The sequence below is a fragment of the Coenobita brevimanus genome, chromosome 54 (genome assembly GCF_032717465.1).
Source record: "Coenobita brevimanus isolate Jiangsu-jjx chromosome 54, ASM3271746v2, whole genome shotgun sequence".
Taxonomy (NCBI): Eukaryota; Metazoa; Arthropoda; class Malacostraca; order Decapoda; family Coenobitidae; genus Coenobita; species Coenobita brevimanus.
Window position 1 is genome coordinate 22,850,134 of NC_137007.1, and position 14,241 is coordinate 22,864,374.

Consider the following 14,241-nt stretch of genomic DNA (forward strand, 5'->3'; position numbering starts at 1 on the left):
AAGTGTAAAGTGGAGACTTCGTTACCCAACTTCAGAGGTCTCCACAAATCCTACGGTACTCAACAAAGGCTCAACAAACATCCCAGGAGAAAGATGAAGGTAAGTGCCATATGCATATGTAATTTTAATATTCTAGGACTAATAACTGATTTATGTCAAAAATTTTTAGAGATTCTGTCAGAGCGCAAATATGCCCGCGGGAACCGCAAGTCAAAGCAAAACAAGCCCGCGGTTTAGGGGTTAAAGACCCTGTTCCGACCGACCTACGTTTGTCTGTCATCAGTTGTTTCACTCGCCCAGATTGCCAGGCCGGGTATATTGGTAGCACAATCCGTGCTTTCAAGGTTACGACGGATGACCATATGGGTCAGCTGAGCAGGGCAGGCCAAAGACTTGGGTCCCCTCCTCACTCAGCAGTAAGAGACCACTGTGAATCGTGATATCATACTCAAAGAAGAGTATTTTAACATATTATCTAGTTCATCAAACTGTTACTTAAGACTGCCAGCATCAATATATATTACGACCCATAACCCATCTCTATATAACATGATGTCTGCAGTACCTCTATATGTTACGAGACTCTGTTTTAGTACCCTTTCCCTTCCCCCTCTCTTTTTTAGACTTTCAGACTGTGTGTGTTTTTTCACTTACACAATATTAGTGATAGATTTTTGGTGTTCTGACTTCCATTTTTTTCTCCCTTTTAGATCACTGATGATGACACATTAAATGTTGAAACATTTGAAATAAAGATGCTGTTCACGTCTACACTTGTTGTCCTCTTCCTTGAGGTTCCCTACAAACACCCCATTACCTGAGGCTGCAACAACCATTTTCATGGACAAGAATCTTACACTTGAAAGAGTGTTATTGGTGATGAGGAAAGTCGATGAAGCAATGAAGCCATACTATGAGATCTGAAAACAAATAAAGCAAGAGTGCTCGTACCTCCTCCTCACAGCATTCTTCTCAATGATTAATTAGTCACCAACCACCGCACAACGGTCACATATGCACCCCAGGCCTTCAACCTTCAACCTCCAACTTTCAGAGCTATCAACCTACATTCTCTGACCTCTCAGACTATCAGCCAGTACCTGCCACACTTTACAAGGATGATTCCCTACCCTCCTCCCCTGCTTTCTCTGCCGCCTCTCTCAAGGCAGATAAAGGACACTAATGCTTTTAATTACCATCATCACATATCATTATCATCATCACATCATCACCTCTCTGTTATCTTCTTACCATCATCATCAAATACATCATCATCTCATATCATCATCACATTATGATCTACTTGTTATCTTCTCACCATCATCATCAAATGCATCATCACCTCATATCATCATCACATTATCATATCATCATCACCATCATCACATTATCATCTCACCATCACCATCATCATCAATGCATCATCAGCTTATATCATCACATTATCATTTCATCTCATCATCATCATCACATTATCATCTCATCATAATCGCATTATCATCCCATCATCATCATATGTATCGTCATCTCATATCACCATCACATTATCATCTCTTCTCATCACTTTATCATCTCATCATCATCTTAACATCTTACCATCAACATCATCATCATCATCATCAAAGCACAAACAGTACGAGATGCAGGGAAAAGGAACAAGACAGGAAGGAGTAATGAGACGAGGTAACAGCATCTGAATGGTAAGTACCACACGAAAGCATTTTGTACCACTGTACCATACTCTTCTTGTATATCCACTTTTTTCATTTTGTTTACTAATAAAAATTCAAAGCTAATTTGCACTGCAACTACTCTGTTATTCCACTATATTTTCATCTTTATAGCTATTATTTTTTTATTTTATGCACAATACAATGATGGTGGCTGGCTTCCATATGCTTGTCAGCACAAAGCTAGTGAAAATCATATTCCATGAGGGGTATATCTGTAATTCATGAAGAGTATCACAGTTTTAGCTATTCACAGTATTTTTGGTAACCTAACCCCTAAGAATAACAAGGGATGACTGTAGTTGCTGTATGGATATCAAAATAATTTCCTTATTTTTCTTCATCCAGTTTTCCAGCAATGCATGCTTTGTTGTTAATTTATGCATGTACCAATTACAACAAGATGTCACATGATAGGCAGCTCCAGTAACACTGTCTAACTTAGACTACAAGAATAATAAAGATAGTACAGTATTTTGTTTAATTTAGACTGTGAGGATTAGACAAGGATTGTATTTTCTATCTATGTATCTATCTATCTATAGCCCAACGCCCTAATCCTGCAAAAGGGTGGCCGCACACAAAACGTCTCCAAGTCGCTATTTGACTACCCTCCCCCCAGCTCACTCCCCCCTCCCTCATATGCCTCTCAACTCCATTCCTCAACCTCATCCTCAGTCTTCCTCTCCCTCTCCCTCCCTCTGCTTCACCTACATACACCCTTTCATTCTCCATTCTCTCCATATGCCCAAACTACCTCAGTGTATTTCTCCTAATTTTCTCAACCACATCCACATCATCCCATAACATTCCTTCACTTCTTCATTCATCAACGTGTCCCTCCATGTCACTCCACATGCTCCTCTCAAGTAACTCATTTCCACTGCTCTTACTCTTGACTTGTTCCCCTCTAGCAAGGTCCATATCTTGCTGCCATATGTTATGGTAGGGATCACAATACTCTATAATATCATCTATCTATCTATCTATTGCCAGACGCCTCAATCCCGTTTAGGGTGGCCAAAAACAAATCGCCTCCAAGTTGCCCTGTCCCCCGCCATTTCACCGCCCTGCTCCCAATTCACACACACCCTCTCTCATATACCTCTCCACCCCATCCCTCCATCTCATCCTCGGCCTCCCCCTCCCTCTTTCCCCCTTCACCTCACTCACATACACTCTCTTCGTCAGTCTTTCACCCTCCATCCTCTCCACATGGCCAAACCACCTCAGTGTGTTCCTCATGATGCTTCCTATCACATCCACATCCACATCACAACGCTCCTTTATATCCTCATTCGTCAGCCTGTCTCTCCACGTGACTCCACAGGCTCCTCTTAAATAACTCATTTCCACTGCTCTCACTCTTGACTTGTGTCCTTCCAACAATGTCCAAGCTTCACTTCCATACATTAGAGTTGGTATCACAATACTGTCATGTAGTAAATTTTTCACTTCCATGCTCACTTCCCTGTTTCTTATCACTGCTTTCAAAGAACCAGCAACCTTTCTTCCCTGCTGTACCCTTTCAAGCACTTCACTCTCCAAACCTCCATCCTTACTCATCACACTACCCAAGTACTTAAACGTACTCACATTTTCCAATTCCTCACCATCCAACCTCGCTGTACATTCACTAACTTCACCTCTCTCAAAGACCATCACTTTACTCTTCCTTACATTCACCTTTAGATTCCGTTTCTTACACACTCTCTCAAACTCATCCACCAAGCCCTGCAGCTCCCCTTCGTCTTCACTCAACAACACTGTATCATCTGCAAACAACAGTACAGGGAGTTTCCACACACTATCCTCTCTCACCAGGGCCACTCCAACATCCACTACCCTACCTTGTACCCCTTTTATTACCCCATCCACGTACAGATTGAACAACCATGGAGACATGACACATCCCTGTTTCAAACCAACTTTCAAAGAGAAAAATTCACTTAGTTCACCATCCACACGCACTGCAGCCTTCGCACCATCGTACATACTCTTCACAGCATTCAACAACTTCCCATCTACTCCATATATTCTTAACACTTTCCACAATCCTTGTCTATCCACCCTGTCATATGCTTTCTCCAAATCCATGAAAGCCGCATACAACTTCTTTCCCTTCTCTAGAAACTTTTCCACTAAAGATCTAAGAATGAATATCTGATCTACACAACCTCTTCCCTTCCTAAAGCCTCCTGTTCTTCTCCAACTAATTTCTCTGTTCTTTCTCTAACTCTGTCTATAAGTATCCTACCATACACTTTTCCTATTATACTAAGAAGACAAATGCCCCTATGATTACCACACACTTCTTTTTCCCCTTTTCCTTTGTACAAGGGAATAATTATACCTGACTTCCAATCCTCTGGGACTCTACCTTCCTCCCAGGCCAATCTGCACATCTTCCACATCCATTCTACTACTATCTCTCCCCCATGCTTCAGCATTTCACCACACACTCCATCAATTCCTGGGGCTTTCCCCGATTTAACTTTCTTCATTGCTTCCACAACTTCTATCCTACTGATTTCTTCCTGTCTTCTCACCTCCCTCCTTCTCCCAGCTATTCCCCAGCCACTTATACTCGCATTACTTCCATCCTCTACGTTCAACAATTCCTTAAAGTGTTCTCTCCAGCTGCTCACTTTTTCTCCCTTCTCCACTAGTAATCTACCATTTTTATCTTTCACTCCCCTGCTAACTTCACTTCCGCCCTGTCTTACTCTTTTCACTTCTCTCCAGAACATTTTCTTACAGTCCCTCCACTTTACACTCAAATTCCTTCCAAATTCCTCATCCACTCTCTTCTTACTCTCTCTTACTAATCTTTTCACCTCTCTCTTTCTTTCCACATATAACTCTCTCTTCCACCTCTCAACTTCTTCCACGCCCCTATTTCTCATCCATTCATTGTATGCTTTCTTCTTTTGTGCCACAGCCTGTTTCACCTCTTCAGTCCACCACGCTGTTCCTTGCACCCCCCTCCGTCTTCTCTTCCTTCCACACACCACATCACATGCTGCACATATTTCTTCTGTAAATATCTTACACACACCTTCCACATCTCCCATCTGCTCCTATCTACACTATCATGCAGTGACAAATTAACATCCATACTCACTCCCTATTTTTCTTCACTGCTTTCAGTAAACCAACAACCTTCCTTTCCTGCTGTACCCTTTCAAGCATTTCATCCCCCATCCTTATTCATCACACTACCCATGTACTCGAATGCACCCACACTCTCCATATCTTCACCATCCAACCTCACTGTGCATTCTGTGGCTTCATTCCTCTCAAACACCATAGCTTTACTCTTGTTTACATTAACTTTCAGATTCCTCTTCCTACACAGTCCCAAATTTATTCACCAAATCTTGCAACTCCCATTCATCTTCACTCAACAATACTGTATCATCAGCAAACAGCAACACCGGAATCTTCCACATCTCACCCTCATTCATTAGAGCCACCCCCACATCCACTGCCCTACCTTGCACCTCCTTTACAACCCCATCCATGTATATATTAAACAGCCATGGAGACATCACACATCCCTGTTTAAGTCCCATATTGAGATCAAAGAACTCACTCAGCTCACCATCCACTCGCCCTAGCTCCTTCGTACATACTCCTCACAGCACTCAATAATTTCCCCTCCACTCCATATTTTCTTCATACCTTCCATGTACCTTGCCTATCTATTCTGTCATACATTTTCTCCAAGTCCATGAAGGCAGCACACACTTTCTTTCCCATCTCCAGATACTTCTCCACTAAACATCTTAGAACATGTATCTGATCTACACACCCTTTTTCCTTCCTAAATCCCCTTTGTTCTTCTCCAGCTAGCTCCTCTGTTATATGCCTAACGCTATCAGTGAGTAGCCTAACGCTATCAGTGAGTATTCGACCATATATTTTTCCAGACACACTAAGAAGGCAAACACCCCTATGGTTACCACATACTTCTCTCTCCCTTTTTCCTTTGTATAGAGGAACAATTATGCCTGATTTCCAGTCCTATGGAACCCTTCCCTCTTCCCAAGCCAATCTACACAACTTCCATATCCACTCCACAACAATCCACCCCCATACTTCAGCATTTCACCACACACTCTATCAATTCCTGGGTCCTTTCTCATCTTCATCATCTTCATTGCTTCCATTACTTCTGCCCTATTGATCTTTTCCTCCCTCCTCTCATCTCTTCTTCTCCCAGCCATTCCCCAACCACTTATACTCGCTCTGCTCTCACTTTCTACTTTCAACAAATCCTCAAAGTGCTCCTTCCAACTCCTCAATTTCTCTCTCTTCTCCACCAGCAATCTAATATTCCCATCTTTCAATCTCCTACAATTTCCCCTTTCACACTGCCTTACTTTCTTTACCTCCTTCCAAAACAATTTCTTAATCTCCCTCCATTTTACACTCAGATTCCTCCCAAACTCTTCATCCACTTTCCTCTTACTCTCCTTCATCAATCTCCTCACCTCCCTTCTCCTGCGCACATATACCTCTCTCTTCTCTCTCTCATCTTCTTCCCTACTTCTACTCACTAGCCATTCACTATATGCCTTCTTCATTTGTTCCACAGGTCTTTCTACCTCATCATTCCACCATGCTGTCGCTTGCACACCCCTGCATTTCCTCCTCACTCCACAAACCACCTCACACGCTGCGCCTATCTCTTTCGTGAATATCTTACATACCTCTTCCACCTTTTCCATCTGATCTAACTCATACCTTCCCAATCTTTCTTCCACTATCCTCTTATACTCTGCCATTATCTCACTATCTTGAAACTTCTCCACTCTTCTCACAGGAGCTGTTTCCTCCTGTCTTCACCTTCATCTCTTCACCCATTTTCTTTGCAGCCTTACCTTGGCCATCACTAAGTGATGGTCCGAGATTCCATTCCCCCACCCATTCCACACTCTTGCATCCAACACTTGTCTTCTCATTCGCTCATCCAAACACATGTAATCTATCATTGCCTTTCATTCAACAAGTTCATCGTCCATCCTCCTCATGACTCTCCATGTATACCTGTGGATCATCTTATGCCGAAAGAAGGTGTTGGGTATTGCCAACCCCTTACTAGCACAGATGTCCACCAAAGCACTACCATTCCCATCTACTTCAGCTGGCACACCCCACTGACCAACCACTCCATCCACTCGTACATTCCCAACTTTGCCATTCATGTCTCCAATCGGAAACACTCTCTTGCTCCTCTCAAACTTGTTTATACATGCTTATACACCTGCCCAAAACTCATCTTTCTCTCTTGCCACTTGGTCCTCTGTCGGCGCATTCGCACATACAACTGCCCCTCTCCCGGTGATGACTTGAGCTGCCTGGAACCACTGTCTGACTCACTTCTTCTTCATTTCTGCAACATTCATGGCCTTTCCTATAACTTTCACTCTGTTGAGCAGCACCTCTCCTCCTCTAAACCTCACCTTCTCTTTCTAACAGACTCAGCTGTGTGATACAACTGACAGCAAACCCTTTTCTGTACCCTCCTACTTTCTCTATACTCATTTCAAAGGCAAAGGTGGCTGTTGTGTATATATACACAATGACTGATCTTGCTCTCGTGTTCCTGAACTCAATTCTTCTGAATTCCCTACACTCTGGCTTTGGCTATCCTGTCATTCTCTGACTAAATATATCTGCGCTGTTTACATCCATCCATCCATCCATCATCCAATCCTACGTTGCCCCATGAGGAGCGTAGGAGCCCGGGGCTAGGCAGTTGGTCTCGACATTAAAGATGAGAGTGACCAGCCTCATTTATCCCTGAGTGGCATTACATGAGCAATAAACCCCAACCATCCCTTGGATATAAACCTTCACCAGCTCAATCCGATTGAAGCACAATAATTACCCACTAAACCACCAGGCCCCAAAATTTGGTTATATGGTTACCACCCAGAGTAGTAATTGGTTTCCTGGTGTACAGGAAACCATTTGGCTTGTCACTCAGTGTAGAGTCACTCATGGGCAGAAGGAAGAGGAAAGAATGAAGGAATAAAAGACAGAAGAGGGAGTGTAAAGTCACCCACAGGCAGAAAGACAAGGAAAGAATGAAGGAAAGAAAGACAGAAGAAGATGGAAGGAAAGAAGAATGGTGGAGAGGACAGGGCAGACACCCGAGAGCAGCACTACATTGAGTGAGTGGATGGTGAGTGCCCCTACCTACCATACTTGTCTCAAAATTCTACTGACTATAAAAAATTCTTCGACTATCTTACTTCTACGATGGAACACATTCTATCCATTTCTCCTCTCCCTGAAATCTCCATTCTAGGAGATTTCAATGTTCACCACCACCTTTGCTTCTCCTCTCCTTTCACTGATCCACCTGGTGAACAAGCCTACATCTTTTCTATTGACCTAGAGCAGCTTGTACAGCATCCTACCTGTATCCCTGACTGCCTTGGAGAGAACTCCAACATACTTGACCTCTTCCTTACAACTAATCCTTCTGCTTACACTGTTAATCTATTTTCTCCGTTGGGCTCCTCCGATCACAACCTAATCACCATAACCTGTCTTATCACTCCAGTACGGCCCATGGACACTCCAAAGAAATGTCGTCTGTGGCACTTTGGATCTGCGGACTGGGAGGCCCTCAGGCAGTACTTCTTTGATTTTCTCTGGTCAGGAGCCATCTGAGTGTGCCTCACGCATTATGGATGTTATTCTCTTGGGCAAGGAAGCATACATTCCTTTCTCATATCCTTTGACTAATGCAAGAAAGCCTTGGTTTAATCACTCTTGTTCTAATCCTGTCCACAACAAGAAGAGGGCCTATAAAAGGTACCAGAGCCAACCCACCCCTGAATCACATCTTTTATACCTTTCTGCCCAGAATCATGCTATGTCTGTTCTTCTCCCTGCTAAAAATAATTTCATCTGTACTAAATGCTCTCAACTCTCCAACTCGAATTCTTCCCGCTCCTTCTGGCACCTTGCCAAAAACCTTTCTAACAACTTTACCTCATCATCCTTCCCTCCTCTTTTCTACTCTGAAGATTCTGTAGCTATTTCTTCTACTGATAAAGCAGATCTCTTCGCTCAGACTTTCTCCTCCAATTCCATCTTAGACGATTCCGGTGCTGTTCCTCCTTCACTTTCCCCTCTGACTTCCTCATGGCTGACATTAAAATTTCTTCGGTTGATGTATTTTCTGCCATCACAGGCCTCAATATTAACAAGGCATATGGGCCTGATGGAGTCCCTCCTGTTGTTAACAAGAACTGAGCTTCTGTGCTTACACCCTACCTAGGCAAACTCTTTCGTCTTTGTCTATCAACTTGTACCTTTCCTTCTTCCTGGAAGTTTGCTCTCATTCAGCCTGTCCCAAAGAAGGGTGACCATTCCTAACCCTCTAACTATTGTCCAATTGCTTTAACATCCTGTATCTCAAAAGTTTTTGAGTCAATTCTTAATAGAAAAATTTTAAAGCATCTTTCCTATCACAACCTTCTTTCTGATCGCCAGTATGGGTTCCGTCAGGGACGCTCCACTGACGATCTTCTCACCTACCATTCAGACTCCTGGTCATCCTCCTTTCGGGACTTTGGCAAAAGCTTTGCCACTGCACTTGACATCTCAAAGCCTTTCGATCGAGTCTGGCATAAATCTTTAATTTCCAAACTGCCCTCTTACGGTTTCTATCCTTCTATCTGTGCCTTCATCTCTACCCTCCTTTCTGGTTGTTCTATAGCCGCTGTTGTAGATGACCATCGTTCTTCTCCTAGATCTAGCAACAGTGGTGTTCCTCAGGGCTCTGTCCTAGCACCAACTCTCTTCCTTTTATTCCTCAATGACCTTCTAAGCTGTACATCTAACCCTATCCACTCGTACGCTGATGACTCCACTCATCTTTCCATTCGGTTCCTGCAACGTCCATCTCAGCAAAAACTTCAACAAATAAAGGATGAGGCTATGGCACACATAATGTCTAACTTGGCTCATATCTCTGACTGGGGTAAAAATAATCTTGTTGTTTTTAATGCATCCAAGACTCAGTTCTTACACCTATCAACCTGAAAAAATCTTCCACAGATGTACCCACTAATGTTTAATAATACTCAGCTTAATCCTGCATCATCCTTGAACATGCTTGGGGTTTCATTCACTCGGGATTTATCTTGGAACGATCATATTAAATCTCTTGTTAAATCTGCTTCCAAGAGATTAGGTGTGCTAAGCCAACTCCGTTCCTTTTTTACCCCTGCACAATTGTTGACTCTATACAAGGGTTTTATCCACCCCTGTGAGGAGTACAACTCGCATGTGTGGGGAGGTTCTCCACATACAGCTCTTCTCAATAGGATGGAGTCAAAGACTTTTTGTCTCGATAACTCTCCTCCTCTTACTGGCTCCCTTCAACCTCTGTCTCTTCGCCACACTGTTGCATCTTTATCTCTTTTCTATCGCTTCTTCAATGGTTGCTGCACCTCTAAAATGTTGCATGCATTCCTCCACCTCTACAACGGGCGCATAGCACCCGTCAAGCAGCAAACTCTCATCCCTATTCTGTCCAACTCTCTCATGCAAGAGTTAACCATTACTCCCAGTCCTTCATTTATGCAACAGGTCAACTGTGGAACTGTCTCCCTCTGTCTGTATTTCCTGCTTCCTATGATCTCCAGTCTTTCAATCGCAGTGTGTCCAGGCACCTTGAAATGATCGGATCTTGAATTTGGCTCTCTCTTGTATTTTGTTCTTCTCTTGGAAGGAACAGTTTTTGCGGGCTCATGGCCTTGGTTCCTTCTTCCAAGCATTAAAAAAAAAAAAAAAAAAAAACTTTCATCCTCACCCATACAATCCTTGCACCCACTGACTCCATACTCTCTTATATTCTCCTTGCATTTCTTGCTTATCATCAAACATACTCCCTCTCTTGCCCTCTTGTTCTCATTAACTCCGGCACATATTCCTAAACCGTATTCCCATTCTCTCACCCTTCCACCTCTCCATTTAGTTTCAGTCAATCCACATACATCCACTCTTGCATCCTCAAGCACCTGAACAATCTCTCTCTCTCTTTCACTTCATCATTCATACCTCTCACATTCCAAGGCTCCACCCTCCGAATGTCCTTTATCCATTCCTTGGTTGTCAACGTATGGTTCGTCCTGGTCAGAGGCGCTTTATTTGCTCGTTTAGTTAGTTCTTTCTATAGGGTGGGCACTAACCCACCACCAACCCTTTTAGTCACCTCGTATGACAAGCAGGGATACTGGGAGAGTATTCTTGAAACCTTCCTATCCCCAGGGGAGATTTCAGTTCCCCAAAAAAATCAGTCTACTGTAATGAAATGGCTGTGGTCCCAAGCCGTTTCACAGAACTGGTATTTTACTGTACTGTATTAGAAACAATTCATACATCAGGTGATGAAAGTACCTGCATTCCCTTTTCCTTTCTCACCTGTTTTCCCCTATCTTATCCAGCCTATCATATGCTTTCACAGAACTGGTATTTTCATTTTTTTTTTTCATTCATTGCCAGACGCCATGTATCCCAAACGGGGTGGCCAAGGGCTTAGAGTTAACTGTTTTACAGGGAGGGGCACTAATCCTCCACCAAACCCACTTGACACGTAGGTACAACATTATGCCAACAGCATCTGGTGTTCCCAGGCGGTCACCCATCCAAGTACTAACCAGACCCGCTTAACTTCGCTGATCGGACAGGAAGCGGTGTACTCAACGTGGCATGGCCGTTGGCACTGGTATTTTACTGTAATATATTAGAAACAATTCATACAGTAAGTGATGAATGTACCTGTATTTCCCTTGCCTTTCTCTCCTACTTTCTCCTATCTTATCTAGCCTATCATATGTTGTACTAACCCTCTCAATGCGTTCCTGCAGATCTCGGCACTTATGAAGTGACTCAAGACGGTGTGTGATACGAGTGGTGAAGGCATCTCTCATGCGCACAAGCTCCACACACTTGGGCTGTATTGAGTCGACAGCATAATGTTCACTCTCAATCAGTTGTGTGCCAATGATGCGCAGCTCCTCTGCCTTTTCTAGCTGGTCCTGAAAAGTTATATAAATCTAGAATAAAGAATACTGTGAGACAGAGAAAAAAAAAACATTAAGGAAACAAAAGAGGAAATTATTTTGTAAATACAAAAAGATACACAAACCAAGGGGCTTTTCAATGTAATTAAAAAACCTTCTCCATATGGATAAAGTAAGCAATAATGACTATGGTCTGTACAATAAAAACTAACAGAACAATGGCACAGCCAAAGAACTGTGCACTTTGTAAAGAAAGTATCAGATTTGTCACAGATGTAGAGTAATGCATGACAAATATTTTCAGCTACTGAACCACTTGATACTGAACGTGAGTGAGTATTGTATTGGATTTCAAGATTGCTAATGTTCAGAATCTGCTAGCATAATTATTTCTGGTTCTTCTAACACTACAAACTTCATTTGTGTCTACATATACATTATTTGAGTAAAGGAATCCATTTATGCTGGTTACAAGTTACTTACTAGTAAGCTGGAACACCCACCACTCACTCAATGCAGTGCTGCCTTTGAATGACTGTACAGAGAAACAAGTGAAATGGTTTCCTGTTACTCAGGAAACCATTTATTATGCTGAGTGGCAACCATATACCCAAATGATTCTTGGTGGTCTAGTACATTGAGGTGCTCAAACCAGAAGAACCCTGTAAGGTCTTACATCCAATGGAAGGTTGAAGTTTATTGTTCACAAAATACCACATCGGGGAGAGTAAGCCTGATCACCATCATCTTAAATGTTAGGACTGAGTAGCCTAGCCCCAGGCCCCTACTCTCCTCATAGAAAAAAAAATATATTGATAAGTTAAAGGTATAAAATAAATAATATTACACCAAAAACTTATTGGAGCACCCTCTCATATGATCATTAAGATTTTTTTTTTTTTTTTTTTTTTTTTTTTTAACAACTGTTTCTGGATTATAAAATAATTGCAATGCCTTATTTCTTCAAATATGATTGTTTTATTGTTTATGCAATTATTACCACACAAAATTAATTATACAATCAGTGTTCAAAAACACATCCTGACTGTAAAGCGAGGGCATGAAGTACTCTGAGTAGGTTTTACAAACTTCGGCAATTTATAGAAATCCATAACTACAGATATTCAGCACGACAATAAGCCTTTGAATGCAAAAAATCGAACACATATAAGTGCAGTTTTTTGCATTTGCCTTGTCATGACAGTGTTTCCCATAACCAACTGCGATGGGCACATGATGTGTCTTGGATGCTTCCAAGAGTGTGGTTCAGAATGTTGACTGTAAAGCGAGGGCATGAAGTACTCTGAGTAGGTTTTACAAACTTCGGCAATTTATAGAAATCCATAACTACAGATATTCAGCAAGACAATAAGCCTTTGAATGCAAAAAATCGAACACATATAAGTGCAGTTTTTTGCATTTGCCTTGCCATGACAGTGTTTCCCGTAACCAACTGCGATGGGCACATGATGTGTCTTGGATGCTTCCAGGAGTGTGGTTCAGAATGTTTCCAGTTTATCCCCTGACTTCACCTTGTACTATTCACATGATAACAGCAGGATGATGAATGCTACAAAGGTGTAGGTTTACAAACTTGGCCAATTTATAGTAATCCATAACCACAGACATTCAGCTAGACAATGCCTTTAAATGCACAAATCCAGTGCATATAAGTGCAGTATTTTTGTACTTGCCTTGCCATGGCAGTGTTTCCCAGAACCATCTTTGATGAGCACATAAAGTGTCTTGGTTGCTCCCAGGAGTGCAGTTCAGAGTGTTTCCAGTTTATCCCCTGACTTCACCTTGTACTATTCACATGATCACAGCAGGCTGATGACTGCTAAGAAGGTGCCCCTCTCCCCCTCCCGATATTCCCAACCTCATAAGCAGCTCTCTTGATGTGCTGTCTATAGCTGGCTGTACTGGTGGGATAACCTTTAGTAATCTTCCTTTTCTCAATAAGTTTCTTGCTCAGCAAGTTCATGTCACAGCTGGTTCCTCTACAGGCACAGAGCGGCACAGTGAAAATCTACAGTGCTGACAGGACATCATCAAGTAGCTCAACTGAGGCCAAAGCAAGGTTAAGGAAGGTGGCTGTCATTTTTATGAATGCAGTCCACATAATCCAGGCTGTAATCTGCCATAACCTGTTATTATACAAAACAGGAAGAGCACAGCCTCTTTGGTCTCAGGGCTTTTACAGTCTAATCAGATGCTATGGCATATAGAGTCTTGCCTGTGCCAACCAAACGTTATAATTCTTCAGTTATCTCACATCATTCTTATGTTAGGGCAGCTGCAGAAGTGACAGCTGTGCCTATGATCTAAGTGGATATGAATTAGTGACCACATATCCAGGCACCAGGTGCTGCTCCTCTGAAATGTTGCATGCATTCCTCCACCATCTAGATATCAGCACCATCTAGATATCAGCCTCCTAATGGTTGCATGGGGTTCAG

At 42.5% G+C, this 14,241-nt stretch overlaps 1 protein-coding gene and 1 pseudogene across 1 annotated transcript in view; both read right to left on the bottom strand.

Moving 5' to 3' along the window:
- LOC145401055 (guanine nucleotide exchange factor DBS-like) overlaps positions 1 to 14,241 on the bottom strand; it is a 1,269,176-nt gene that overhangs the window by 792,490 nt on the left and 462,445 nt on the right. Inside the window, exon 11 of the mRNA XM_080273428.1 lies at positions 11,606 to 11,797. Within this exon, the coding sequence (XP_080129554.1) occupies positions 11,606 to 11,797 (192 nt within the window). The remainder of the gene's footprint in view (positions 1 to 11,605; positions 11,798 to 14,241) is intronic.
- LOC145401120 (5S ribosomal RNA) lies at positions 11,368 to 11,480 on the bottom strand (annotated as a pseudogene).